The sequence below is a fragment of the Canis aureus genome, chromosome 8 (genome assembly GCF_053574225.1).
Source record: "Canis aureus isolate CA01 chromosome 8, VMU_Caureus_v.1.0, whole genome shotgun sequence".
Taxonomy (NCBI): domain Eukaryota; kingdom Metazoa; phylum Chordata; class Mammalia; order Carnivora; family Canidae; genus Canis; species Canis aureus.
The window spans coordinates 27,820,089-27,833,620 of record NC_135618.1 but is presented as its reverse complement, the minus strand read 5'-3'; the positions used below and the strand labels follow the sequence as shown (position 1 = coordinate 27,833,620).

The 13,532-nt window shown below is 38.4% G+C and overlaps 1 protein-coding gene across 5 annotated transcripts in view; it reads left to right on the top strand.

Moving 5' to 3' along the window:
• The window catches only part of DBT (dihydrolipoamide branched chain transacylase E2), a 54,205-nt gene extending 40,673 nt beyond the window's left edge, over positions 1-13,532 (top strand). For all 5 annotated transcript variants that reach the window (XM_077905596.1, XM_077905594.1, XM_077905597.1 and 2 more), the window contains 5 exons: positions 944-1,110; positions 5,507-5,584; positions 6,249-6,440; positions 6,614-6,685; positions 11,124-13,532. In XM_077905596.1, the coding sequence (XP_077761722.1) occupies positions 944-1,110; positions 5,507-5,584; positions 6,249-6,440; positions 6,614-6,685; positions 11,124-11,291 (677 nt within the window). In that variant the 3' untranslated portion in view covers positions 11,292-13,532. The remainder of the gene's footprint in view (positions 1-943; positions 1,111-5,506; positions 5,585-6,248; positions 6,441-6,613; positions 6,686-11,123) is intronic.

Genomic DNA, 13,532 nt, shown 5'->3' with positions numbered 1-13,532 from the left:
TCTGAAGAGTAATATGTTAGCGGGTTTCTTTCCTGGAATGTAAACTTGTAAGTTCTGATAATTGTTCTGAATTGTCCTGAAGACTCAGGATGTTTGTTGTAAACATAATTTTTAGTTAGCTTCAAAATGACTAGATCTGATTTGTCATTTATAAACTCGGGATGTGTGTTTGCAGGAAAGCCAGTAGGTAAATATATGGTTTGCATCCTTTTATTTTATTTTATTTTTTTGTTTGTTTGGTTGTTTGCATCCTTTTATTTATTTGTTTGTTTATTAAAGATTTTATTTATTCATGAAAGACCGAGAGAGGCAGGGACACAGACAGAGGGAGAAGCAGACTCCATGCAGGGAGTCTGACGTGGGACTTGATCCCCGGACTCCAGGATCAGGCCCTGGGCCAAAGGCAGGTGTTAAACCACTGAGCCACCCAGGGTTTCCCTGTTTGCATCCTTTTAGGAGATTTTTTTTATATACCACAGCCTTAAAGGCAGTTACTTCTTAATATTATTATACCTGACACTGGGTACTCTGCTACAGTCCGTAGCTTCAGTGTTGGAATGAGTGAGTGTCTTTCAATTACGTAATGAAGACGGTAGCCTCAAGAGGGAGAGTTTAGTTGAAAAAGTAAATGACATTAGAAAACCCTCAATTTTAGTAAAAAGGTTTAAAGGATTTAAGAATTTAAAAATAAAGGGACACCTGGGTGGCTCAGTCGGTTAAGCTTCTGACTCTTGGTTTCAGCTTAGGTCATGATCTCAGGGTCATGAGATTGAGAGCTCCTTGGGCTCTGTGCTCAGCACTGAGTCTGCTCAGAGTTTCTCCCTCCCTCCCTGACCATGCACACACTTGTGCTCTCTCTTTCTAAAATATTTAAATATATATTTATTATTATTGTGTATATTATTAAATATATATATATGTGTATGTATTTTATGTTTTCTAGGCTTTCACAAAGCAATGGTCAAGACCATGTCTGCAGCTCTGAAGATACCTCATTTTGGATATTGTGATGAGGTTGACCTTACTGAATTGGTTAAGTTAAGAGAAGAATTAAAACCCATTGCTTTTGCTCGTGGAATTAAACTCTCCTTTATGCCCTTCTTCTTAAAGGTAAGATTTCATTAATTTCAAACAGGGTTTGAAGAGGACAATAAAATTTTGTTTTGCAAATATGCAGTATGTTAACTATCTATTCAGATAAAAATATTACTTCTCACCATATCATATAGTTTTTAAAATGTACAAGTGCACTATTTCTTTCTTAGGAATTTATAAAATTGAAATGTGTGTCATATTTTTATCAGCTCATCTCTTTGAGCTAGATAATAGATAGTCTTGCCAGTTAAGTAAAGCCTTTAATTCTGAAAGGATCACTCCAGCAAAATCCTGATTTGAACAAAAACAAGACTTGGTATTGATCTTGTTTATCACTGACACATACTCATTTTCATTTATTCAACAAACTTATATTGAGAGTCCTGGGAATCATTTCTAGTCCTAGGCCTTGGGACCAGCGTAAAACAAGACCATCAGCTGACTGTAAGCAGCTCAGTGTCTAGTTCATATTAACAACCATGTATGAAGCAGGTACTGTGTGGCAGGCTATATGAGCATACAATGTGCATTATCTCTTTTAATTCTCAGAATAACCGACATGCAGCTATTGCTAATTTCACTTTCCATTTAAGGAAATGAGGGCTTAGGGACACCTGTGTGGCTCAGTCGGTTAAGCGTCTGCCTTTGGCTTGGGTTGTGATCCTGGGGTCCTGGGATTGAGCCCCACATCGGGCTCCCTGCTGAGTAGGGAGCCTGCTTTTCCCTCCCCTCCCTACTTGTGAAATCTCTGTTGCTGTCTCTTTCTCTCAAATAAATAAAATATTAAAAAAAAAATAGGGCTTAGAGAAATTGAGAAATCTGTCAAGGGTATTTAGCTAATAAGTGGAGAAGCTAAGTTTTAGCTTCTGGTCTACTTTACTCAAAATGCATATTGGTGTCTCTAACTCCAGTGTGTCTTCCCTCCATCCCTTTCTCCATACCACACCAAGACGAATCTTCTGTAAATAAAATTACCATATTATTCCCTGATTCTTTCCAGTGGTCTCTTTCACTGTCTTCAGGTTTGTTTCTAAACTCCTTAATTTGGGATATAAATATGATTACAAGTCTCTGCTTCCTATCTTTCCAGCTTTATCTCTCAGGCACTCCTTCTGGTCAGAGTAATAAGCCTGCATAGTTGGTGGAATATGTGACTTCACATGAAATGCCCCCTCTTCATTTGATCAAATACGTGCACATCTGAAAAGCCAAATTCTGTCCAGGAATAGCCTCCTCCAGAAGCCTTCTGTGGCTGTTCACAGTTTTGAGTTAAATACTTCTGTTCCCTGTTGCAGTTTATCTCAGTGCAATACAAGTGTTTGCTCAGTTTTCTCTTCACTGCGTGCTGAGCCTTGAGGAACAGAAACTGTTCTTTACCTTCATTATTTTAGCAGCTACCCAAACAACCAACTGAATGGTCTGCGAACATGAGATGTAATAGTTGTCTCTATAAATGAGTCCTATGGGCTATATGTTAGCTATAGAGTCATTTTTTAAGAGATATAGTAATTGAATCAGGTGGATGAAATCACCCAAATTGTGTGCAAATGAGAAAAGAAGGCTAAGGATTTTACAATAGTATTTAAGGGATAGATAGAAGTTGAGTTGAAAAAGAGAGTGAGTGAGGTCAGCAGTATGACAACTGAAAAACCAGGAAAGTGTCTCTTAGAAGCCAAAGCGTACACTCTTGCTGTATAACAGACCAGTCCTAAATTCACTGGTTTAAAACAACAGTCATTTATTATTTCTCATGAGTCCACAGGTAAGCAAGGCCAGTCTGCAGATGTTGGCAGAGCTTACTTCTGTGTCCACAAACAGCTAGTAGGTTGGCTAGGGGTGGGCTAGGGTAAGACAGCCTGGGTAGGGATGACTCGTTTCTCTCCTTTATGTTTTTCTTAAAAGATTTTTATTTATTTATTTGACAGAGAGAGAGAGAGAGCATAAGCACAGGGAGCCAGGGGGAGCAGCAGAGGGAGAGGGAGAAGCAGGCTCCCCGCTGAGTAGGAAGCCTGATGTGGGGCTCCATGCCAGGACTCTGGGATCATGACTTGAGCCAAAGGCAGCCGCTTAACCAACTGAGCCACCCAGGTGCCCCTCCCTTATGTTTTTCTCAGCTACCCAGCATGCTAGCCTGCATGTAGTCTTGTAGTACTGGCAGGGATGAAGGAGAAATGCTCAAGCACTTTTTCCAAGCTCTGCTGTATCAAGTTTGTTCTTATCTCATTGACCTAAGCAGCTCACATGACTGAGCTCGGTCTGGTGGAAAGCACCACCAAAGGGCTTGTATACAAGGAGGCATGAACCACTGGGGCCATTTATTCACCCTCTCACACCAAGAGAGAAGAAAAAAGTTGTGATGGGGGACACCTGGCTGGCTCAGTCAATTGAGCATGTGACTCTCTTGATCTCAGGGTACTGACTTTGAGCCCAATGTTGGGTGTGGAGATGACTTAAAAATGAATTACAAAGCCCTTTAAGAAAAGAGATAGGATGGGAACAGGCTTTTGGATTGCTAATTAAGAGGTCACAAGTGTTGGACAGCCCTGTGGCTCAGTGGTTTAGGGCTGCCTTCAGCCTAGAGCATGATCCTGGAGTCCCAGGATGGGTCCCAAATCGGGCTCCCTGCATGGAGCCTGATTCTCCCTCTGCCTGTGTCTCTGCCTCTCTTTCTCTCTCTGTGTGTCTCTCATGAATAAATAAATAAAATCTTAAAAAATAATAATAATAATAAAATATATCTGGTAGAAAGCAGATAGACCATAGGCACAGAAGGCAGGTATGGTGGTGGTTCTGGGTAGATTAAGGAAAGTTCCACCTGCCCTCCTCTCCTTCTGGGAAAACTGGAGCAGGTTTTTAGGCTGAGAGAAAGAGCTGGAAAATTGAGAATTAAAAATATGTGGGTGACAAGTGACAAAAACATGTGAGTGACACTGGTGATGTCTGTTTTGAAACAAGGAGAGACCAGCTTTTTAATATACTGAATTTATTTTATTATTGTTTGTCTTCATTCTTCCAGTCTAAGTGAAATACCTGATCTTTATTTTGAAAATAAAATTTAGTACGCTTCATTTTAAAATGACACTTTTTTCCTGCCTATATAAGTTTCAGAACTTTTGGAAAATACTACAATGTATTGTATAGGGGCAAAAATGACCTTTTATCTAGGAACATACACCTTATTTTTTCTTTTACAAAATTTGGATTGCACTCAAAATATTGTTTTTATGTGTAACATTTTAACCTTAATTATGGATTTTTATATAAAGAAGATTAAAGTTGCAGTTGTCAAATGCTTTGTAAAACTTGCCTTAACTCTCTAGTACAAGGAAAAAAATGTGTTTTTTTTTTTTTGACCACTGGCCAACAGACAAAAATAACACTTTAACACAGTGCATATAGAGAACTCTTAAGTGGACTAAATGAAGGCCAGGGTCAGGGGTAGATTTTAAGTACAATCTTAAGTATTTTTATTTACCTATTTTGTAAGTGTAATTAATCCAAGGCATGACAATCAAATGCAATGTGTAAACTTTGATTAGATCCTGCATGGGCAGGGATCCCTGGGTGGCTCAGCAGTTTAGTGCCTGCCTTCGGCCCAGGGCATAATCCTGAAGACCCGGGATCGAGTCCCACATCGGGCTCCCCATGGGGAGCCTGCTTCTCCCTCTGCCGGTGTCTCTGCCTCTCTCTTTGGGTCACTCATGAATGAATGAATAAAATCTTTAAAAAAAAAAAAAAGATCCTGGATGGGCAGAAAAACAGGTATAAAGAACATTCAGGGGACAGTAAGGAGACTCTGAATATGGACAGAAGAGGAATGGTACTAAGTAAGAAGGAAAAAAGACGAAGGGGGAAGAAAGCAGAGAAATGTCATGCCATCAATTCAGGGAGGTGGACAATAAGTAGAGATGTTCACACCAGCTCTGCCCTTCACTTGGCCAAGGTCACCAAGTGGAACACTAACCTCTAATGGTCAGTGCCCTTGGAAACCCTTATTGCTTGTTCTTTTCTACATAGGGAAACAGCTAACTACCTTTTTGTTTTAATTCAGTGTGTCTTTGAACTTCCAAGTTTGCCTCTCATGTAAGATTCTATGTGGAAAATTCTTCTCATGTAGAATTTACACATTTTGTTTGGTACTTTGGTCAGTCTCTACAGTTGCTTGGAAAAATCTCTTTGATGCTTACAAGCTGCCTGACAACTTTATCTTTTATTAATAAGTGATTAGGATGACCTAGTTCCACATTGTTTGAAGGTGACATTGGAAGTAATATGCCTAGGTACATAAAGACTAGAAATTAAGCTCAGTGTAAATAAGGTTCTCTCTCTCCCTCCTTCAACACCTGTTACTGCTTCCAATTCCCTTTCTGAATTAAGAGTGCTAATGTTGCGTTCTCTTTCTGTTAAACAGGCTGCATCCTTGGGACTGCTACAGTTTCCCATCCTTAATGCTTCTGTGGATGAAAACTGCCAGCACATAACTTATAAGGTTGGCTCTGTGTTGTAGAACAGTTCTTGTTATAAATAGAAAATGGTGCAATGTGCTTATAGGTTAGAAAAGCTTCTTTTCTCACTTGAATAGTGAGTTAAGACTAGAATTAAAGGTATGGGATAAAATAATAAACTATAATTTGTTACTGTTATTGGTTTTACTGGTTAGTAATGATACTGTTCAGATATATTGAGTACCATTTTTAAACCTCTTTGGTTTATTGCTTAAAATGGCTGTCAGGCAATGGATTATGGTTAATGGATATTAACCATCCTACATATCCTCCCCTGAAAGATAACCTTTCCCAAAATGGAGTTCCTGCAGTTTTTAAAACAAGAATAATTTAAATGGAAATAGGAAAAGTAGTGAAAGTACTTTGGATTTATCTCTTGAACACAAAGTTTTATAAATGTTGGTACATACTGATAAATATTGCCCAGAAAGTCTTATATATCCACTAATAGTGAATGGAAATAGCCTGTTGCCCAGTATGCTTACCAAAAAAAAATTATCTCTTTCCAAAAATTTTTTTAAAAATTATTTAAATCATCACCAGTCTGGTAGAAATAGTTTTTGGTGATTTTTTTATAAGACAGTGAGGATTGATCCTTTCTTTTCTGTTAACCTTTGAAAAGGCCTACTGTATAATCTTTTTTTTTAGGCTTCTCACAACATTGGGGTAGCAATGGATACTGAGCAGGGGCTAATTGTCCCTAATGTGAAAAATGTTCAGATCTGCTCCATATTTGAGATCGCCACTGAGTTGAACCGCCTTCAGAAATTGGGCTCTATAGGCCAGCTCAGTACCACTGATCTGGCCGGAGGAACATTTACTCTTTCCAACATTGGATCAGTGAGTAACAGAAATGTTCAAATTCATAAACCATAACTTAAAGTTTCTAATCACATGTTCAATTAAAAATATAATATGTCAAAAATATATATATAATATTTCATTTGCCATTTATTCCTCAAAAGCTTAATTTTTCTATTCTTCCTTTTTACTTTCATTTATTTTTTTTTTAGATTGGTGGTACCTATACCAAACCAGTGATACTGCCACCTGAAGTAGCAATTGGGGCTCTCGGATCAATTAAGGTGTGTTTATTAAATAATTGACAAAAGAGTTTTAGCTAATTGGGAGAGTAAACACAAAAGAGTGACCATTTCTGGGGATCCCTGGGTGGCTCAGCGGTTTGGCGCCTGCCTTTGGCCCAGGGCACGATCCTGGAGTCCCGGGATCGAGTCCCACCGGGCTCCCAGCATGGAGCCTGCTTCTCCCCTCTGTGTCTCTGCCTCTCTCTCTCTCTCTGTTTATCATAAATAAATAAATAAATCTTTAAAAAAGAAAAAAAGAGTGACCATTTCTGAGGTTTTGCCCTTGCTTTGTAGGTTTGACTGTAATATTTGGCTCTGTAAGCCAATTTTTTATTCCTAAAAGGTAGGCCTGCAATTCCAGTGACTGCCTTTACGTATAATAAATGATAGTGATCTGGATTGTTCTGTATGGATTTACTACTGTGGTTCATGCCAGGCACAGATGTGAGTCTTTATGGATAATCACAAATACAGCCAATCTGCTCCTATCAAAATATCTTTATTTCTGAATACCAAAGATAATGGTAAGCTAGTCCAAATTATTATTTGTAACAAAGGGAGACACCATTTAGAGCATTTTTCTCAAACTTCACTCTGTTCAAGACTCATTGGGAGTACTAGTTAAAAATGTAGTATTCTTGGGATGCCTGGATGGCTCAGTTGGTTAAGTGTTCAACTCTTAATTTTGGCTCAGGTCACGATCTCAGGGTTGTGAGATGGAGCCCTCTGCATTGGGCTCCATGCTGGGCATAGAGCCTCCTTAAGATTCTCCCTCTCCCTCTGTCCTTCTCCCCCTCTCTCTTTTTAAAAAAAAGAAAAGAAAAAAAGCTGCATCCTTGCCCTTGGGGACAGAGCCCCCAGAACTTTTTTATTTTATTTTATTTTATTTTATTTTATTTTATTTTATTTTATTTATTTTATTTTTATTTATTTATTTTATTTATTTATTTTATTTTTTATTATTTTTTTACAATTTTTAAAAAAGATTTTATTTATTTATTCATGAGAGAGAGAGAGAGGCAGAGGGAGAAGCAGGCTCCATGCAGGGAGCCCACCTGGGACTCTACCCCGAGTCTCCTGGATCACAACCCGGGCCAAAGGTGGTATTAAACCGCTGGGCCACAGGGGCTGCCCCAGAACTTATATTTTAAACAAGAACCCAGGACATCTGGATGGCTCAATGGTTGAACTCTGCTTTTGGCTCAGGGCATGATCCTGGAGTTCAGAGATTGAGTCCCACATCGGGTTTCCTGCATGGAGCCTGCTTCTCCCTCTGCCTATGTCTCTGCCTCTCTCTTTGTGTCTGTCATGAATAAATAAATAAAAATATTTTTTAAAAATTTTAAAAAATAAATAAACAAGAACCCAGGTGGTTCCAACATGAGTGATCTGTGGCCATGTTTTAGGAGACACTGACTTAGAATAGGGGTTGCAATGATTCTTAATCTTGGCTACACATTAGACTCATCCAGGGAGCTTGAAAAAAATGCCTGAGCTCACCCTATACCAACTGAGTCAGAACTGGGGGGTTGTGGATAGGGCTTGGACATCTCTATTAACTCAAGACTGAGAACCACCAGAATCAAAGAGATAAGCTCTTGAATTACATTTCAGTACTGCCATTATTAAATGTCATCACCATATTGACTTTGGTTTTGGTCTTCATGTTTTCAGAAGAATCTTTCTTTTTTGTATTTATGATGCTTCCACACTGAGCATCTGAGACTGTCTTTCATGAGCTTTTGCTTTTGTATTGGCATCCAAAACTTCCACAGATACCTTCATTCAGCCTTTTTTTTTTTTTTAAAGTATTTTATTTATTTATTCATGAGACACAGAGAGATGCAGAGACATAGGCAGAGGGAGAAGCAGACTCCATGCAGGGAGCCTGATGCGGGACTCAATTACAGGATCCCGAATTCAGGACCTGAGCCAAAGGCAGAAGCTCAACCACTGAGTCACCCAGGTGCCCCTCATTCAGCCTTTGATTTGCTTTCTTCCTGATAGTACTTTAACTGTTATGTTAGATGCTCCTTTGTAGCATCTACTTTCCCTTCTGGCACATAGAGGAGATAGGGATAAAAACCCAAAAACATATAGTGGGCTCTGTTCTTTGCAAATCAGGAGTTTCTCTGAATATAACTTCCCTGTCACCCATTTTCCACCCAGCAGGAATTCAGCGTTTGAATCTCAGAATTCTGACTTTCTGTAGATGCTAAGCTTTCATACCTATTTGACAATGTTTTGTTTTTTCTTTTCCTTAAAGAGATATATTTTCCTCTGGATTTTATATATATATAAGTGTGGTAAAATATACATAACATAAATTGCCATTTTAATATGTACAGTTCAGTAGCATTAACTACATTCACATGTTTATAACCATCACCACCATCCCCCACCGGAACTTTGTCACTGTCCCAACCTGAAACTCTGTGTGTATATACCACATTTTGTCTGTTCAGCTGGGTTTCCTTTCTTTGGTACTTGTGCATAGTGCTGCTATGAACAGTGGTATGCAGATATCTTCAATAAACGTGTTTTTACCAAATCATTTTACCCATGATTTCATCAAGCTATGAAGAATAGTTCTTGAAGTATAAATCTTCTCATATTTATTGGGTAGGAACAAATAGTGCATATTTAATTATTTTCTCTCATTTTATCATCTCTCCTTTGCTATTTTCTGCTTTCACTGTAAATTTTGAACTTGTTGATAAATGGTCTAAGTCACTAACATCTCCACACAACTCAGTTCTCAGTCCTTATCTTCCTTGACCTATTAGCTGCACTGGAGTCAGTTGACCAACACCACTTGCTTGGAAAACATTTCGCCGTGACTTGCAGAATACCTTACTGTTATGGCTTCCTTCCTGTCTACCGCTTGTTCCCTCTGAGGCTCCTTTGCCCAGATCTCTTTATCTCCTAATCACTAAGTATTGGAGTACCCCAGGACTCAGTTCTGGCCCTTTTCTTTATTTGATCCCATCTTAGGATGGTAAGTGCCATTTTTATGCTGTTAACACCCAAGTTTGTATCTCCAGACCTGACCTCTGCTTTGATCTACAAATTCATATTATCCTGGTTGGATATCTAATGAGGCATCTTGAATTTTCCATTCCTTTCCTTACCACCACCACCCTCAAACTTGCTCTGTCTGGAGTTTTCCCCTTTTGGTAAATGGCTCAGAAACCTCCAGTAGCTTCTCATCTCACTCAGATTCAAAGCCAAAGTAGCTGCAGTGGCCTACATGGCCCTGCACTGGTGCTACTCATTGTAATTGGGGACCTATGTAGGCCATGACTGTTGTATCCAGACTGTGAGATCAGTACAGAAACGGGTCTTAGATACTTTCACAGCAATTTGACAGGTGACATAGGTCTATTGAATTTAATAGGAAGTTAGGGCTTGTGGTTTTATATCTTTTTAATTTTTTTTTTAAGATTTATTTATTTGAGAGAGGGAGAATGTGTGCAAGTGGGAGAGGAGCAGAGGGAGAGAATCTTCAAACAGACTCCTCTCTGAGCATGGAGTCCCATGCAGGGCTCAATCCCAGGATCCTGAAGTCATGACCTGAGCTGAAATCGAGAGTTGCTTAACCAACTGAGCCACCCATGCACCCCTTTAATAATTTACTTTTAATGTTATTTAAAAGTAGCCTGCAATGGAATAGAAATTTTTAAAAAATAACAATAGTTCCTTTACCAAAGACAGATTGAGAAGCATTGCTCTTGACAGTATGCCCTGCCTTCCCCCCTTGCTCTATGACCATGTCTCGTACCTCTGACCTCCCCTCCACTGCAGCCATCCTGTCTACCTTGCTGTTCCTCCAACTGTCCAGTCACGCTTCCCCTCTGTATCTCTCGGAGTATCCATCTGACTTTTTTCCTCACTGCCTTCAGTGAGGAAACCTTGGTGAGGCTTTCCCTGCCCACCCTATCAAACAAAAAATGCCACTTGTATTTAGCCCCTGCCTACTCTCTCTCCCCTTTCCACATTGGCTTTATTTTTTCCTTCGTACTTTTCACTACCTAACATGCTACGTATTTTATTTATTTATCTTGTCTCCCTCTACATTATAATGTTAGCTCCAAGAAGGCAAGGGTTGTTATTTGTTTTGTCACTGGTTTAGCCCTACAGATGAGACGAGTGAGTACCTGGTACATAGTAGGTGCTCAATAAATACATGTTAAATAATTGAAATCTGAGATGAGATTTACTGTATCTATGGTAATTGTACAGGGGACAGGAAGTACTTTGGAAAAACTGAAAGCTCGGGGCAAATATAAAAATGAGGAAAATTTTCAAGTCATTTGGGATGCCCATTTCTTCCCTGTTACAGGGAGGGGGGCGGTTATTTAATCTTTCACCATTGCTGTTGCTATAGCTTGCACTTCAAGCAAGTGAAGGCTGACTCTGTTCTTTGCCTTATTTCTAGGCCCTTCCCCGATTTAACCACAAAGGAGAAGTATATAAAGCACAGATAATGAATGTGAGCTGGTCAGCTGATCACAGAATTATTGATGGTGCTACAATGTCACGCTTCTCTAATTTGTGGAAATCCTACTTAGAAAACCCAGCTTTTATGCTACTAGATCTGAAATGAAGATTGATGGGACGTCAATGAACTTTCTGATCTTCCAAAGAATATGTAGCGCCTAACTGTGCAGCACATGTTCTTCATCACAATTTGTATTATAAATGATTTGTATTGTATGATTAAGGTTCCAAGGCACAATATTTACACTGTTCTGTTAGACTTTTTACTGAAAGTGAATAATGATGTAAGAGTTCTCCTAGGGCTGTCACATTGTATAGGTCATGGTGTGACTTCTTAATATGGTGCTGAGGTCTTTGTGTCCATGAATTGAAAACTAGCAAGAAAAACAAAATTAATGTTACTAAAAGACAGACTGCCATATCCAGTGTGGATATCTATTTTTTTCCTTTCATTTTTTATTTTAGACTGACCTTAATGAAACATGTCAGTTACACTTAGTTGGGAAAAGGAATTTACATACAGAAGTATCTTCCATTTCCCCACAATAACGCTAACTATTGTATAAAATAAGTGCAATTACTTAACCTTTTAAGATACCCACGATTATGTTGCTCTGTAGAAATTAACTGTAAATGTCTTGTTTATATGAATTAATATCTTTTAAAAGGGAAAATTATAAGCTGATCTTAAAAATGCCCAATTATAGGGATGCGTGGCTGGCCCAGTCTGAAAAGCATGTGACTCTTGATCTCAGGGTCATGAGTTCAAGCCCCATATTGGGTATAGAGCCTACTTAAAAAAAAAGGTAGGGGGGATGCCTGGGTGGCTCAGTGGTTTGGGCATCTGCCTTCGGTTCAGGCCGTGATCCCTGAATGCCTGGATCGAGTCCCACATCAGGCTTCCTGCATGGAGCCTGCTTCTCCCTCTGCCTATGTTTCTGCCTCTCTTTCTGTGTGTCTCTTAGAATAAATAAATAAAATCTTAAAAAAAAAAAAAAGCCCAATTATAGTTTTATGACTAGTAAGGATATTAAAAGTGTTTGTTTAAAATGAATATACTTTTAGAATTTTGTTAATGTTTTCGTGTTAGGAAAAAACTGCACTTTTGCAAACTTGCCTCATATCAAGAAAGTGCTTTAAATGTAACAGCTGCTGACATTGTCTTACACTTAGAAGTCCATTGCCTTTTAACTATTTTTTACCTTTCTCGTCTTCAGCTTAAACATAGGAGAGGATAATGTATTCCATTCTCCATATCCTGAGAAGGAATGTGAATAAGAGAGGAGAGAAGAGTCTAATGGGTAATTATAGACATTAAAACAATATATATTATACAGAAGTGAAGGTATCATAATGATTTTGTAAGAGGCCCACTTTAATCAGAAATAGCATCAAGGTGAATGTAATCCAATGTTTTGATTTGCCTTCAGAAATCCAGGTTGCTTCTAATTTTGTCTGACTGCTGTACCTTCAAGTGAAATTTTGTAACAAAAAAGAAAAGATTGTTTTAAATCTACTTGATTTTTTTTTTCAAAATGAGAATCGTATGTAAATTAGAAAATAATGAATTAAATTAATGTTGTTTTTAAAATTTAGGTAGTACAAAGAGTTACAAAGAAAATAAAATCATCCATAATCATACCACTATTAACATTTTGATCAAGGTATCCATATACATAGCTATTCTTTTTATAAAAATGAAATCCTGCTTTATCTACTATTTTATAATTTGATTTTTTTAAATTTAACATTATATTATGAGTAACTTTACATGTCAATAAACAGTTCTACATTATCGTATTTTAAATGGCTGCATAATAGTCTATTGTGTATGTTTGTTATACATTTGATATTAAACTTTTGCTGTATACCAAGCATGATGCAAAGCACTGGGCACCTAATGCCCACCCTAACTATCCCTGTTGTCTTTTTTTTTTTTTTTTTTAAGATATTATTTATTCATGAGAGATACACACACAGAAAGAGAGAGGCAGAGACACAGGCAGAGGGAGAAGCAGGCTCCATGCAGGGAACCTGATGCGGGACTCGATCCCAGGTCCAGGATCACGCCCTGGGCTGAAGGCGGCGGTAAACGTCTGAGCCACCCAGGCTGCCCTGTCCCTGTCTTCATTGGGTTTACAGTCTAGTGGAGGAGGCAGATACTAAGTAACCATAAAAAGTAAAATATCATTACATGTGTACCTAAGAAAAAACAGGGTGTGCTGTGAGAGCATCTAATAAAGGTTGCTACTCCTGTCTGAACGGGTTAAGAAAGTACCATATTATAATTTAACCTATTCCCTATTGATGGCATTTGCAGAATTTTAAATGAAGAATGATATGATCA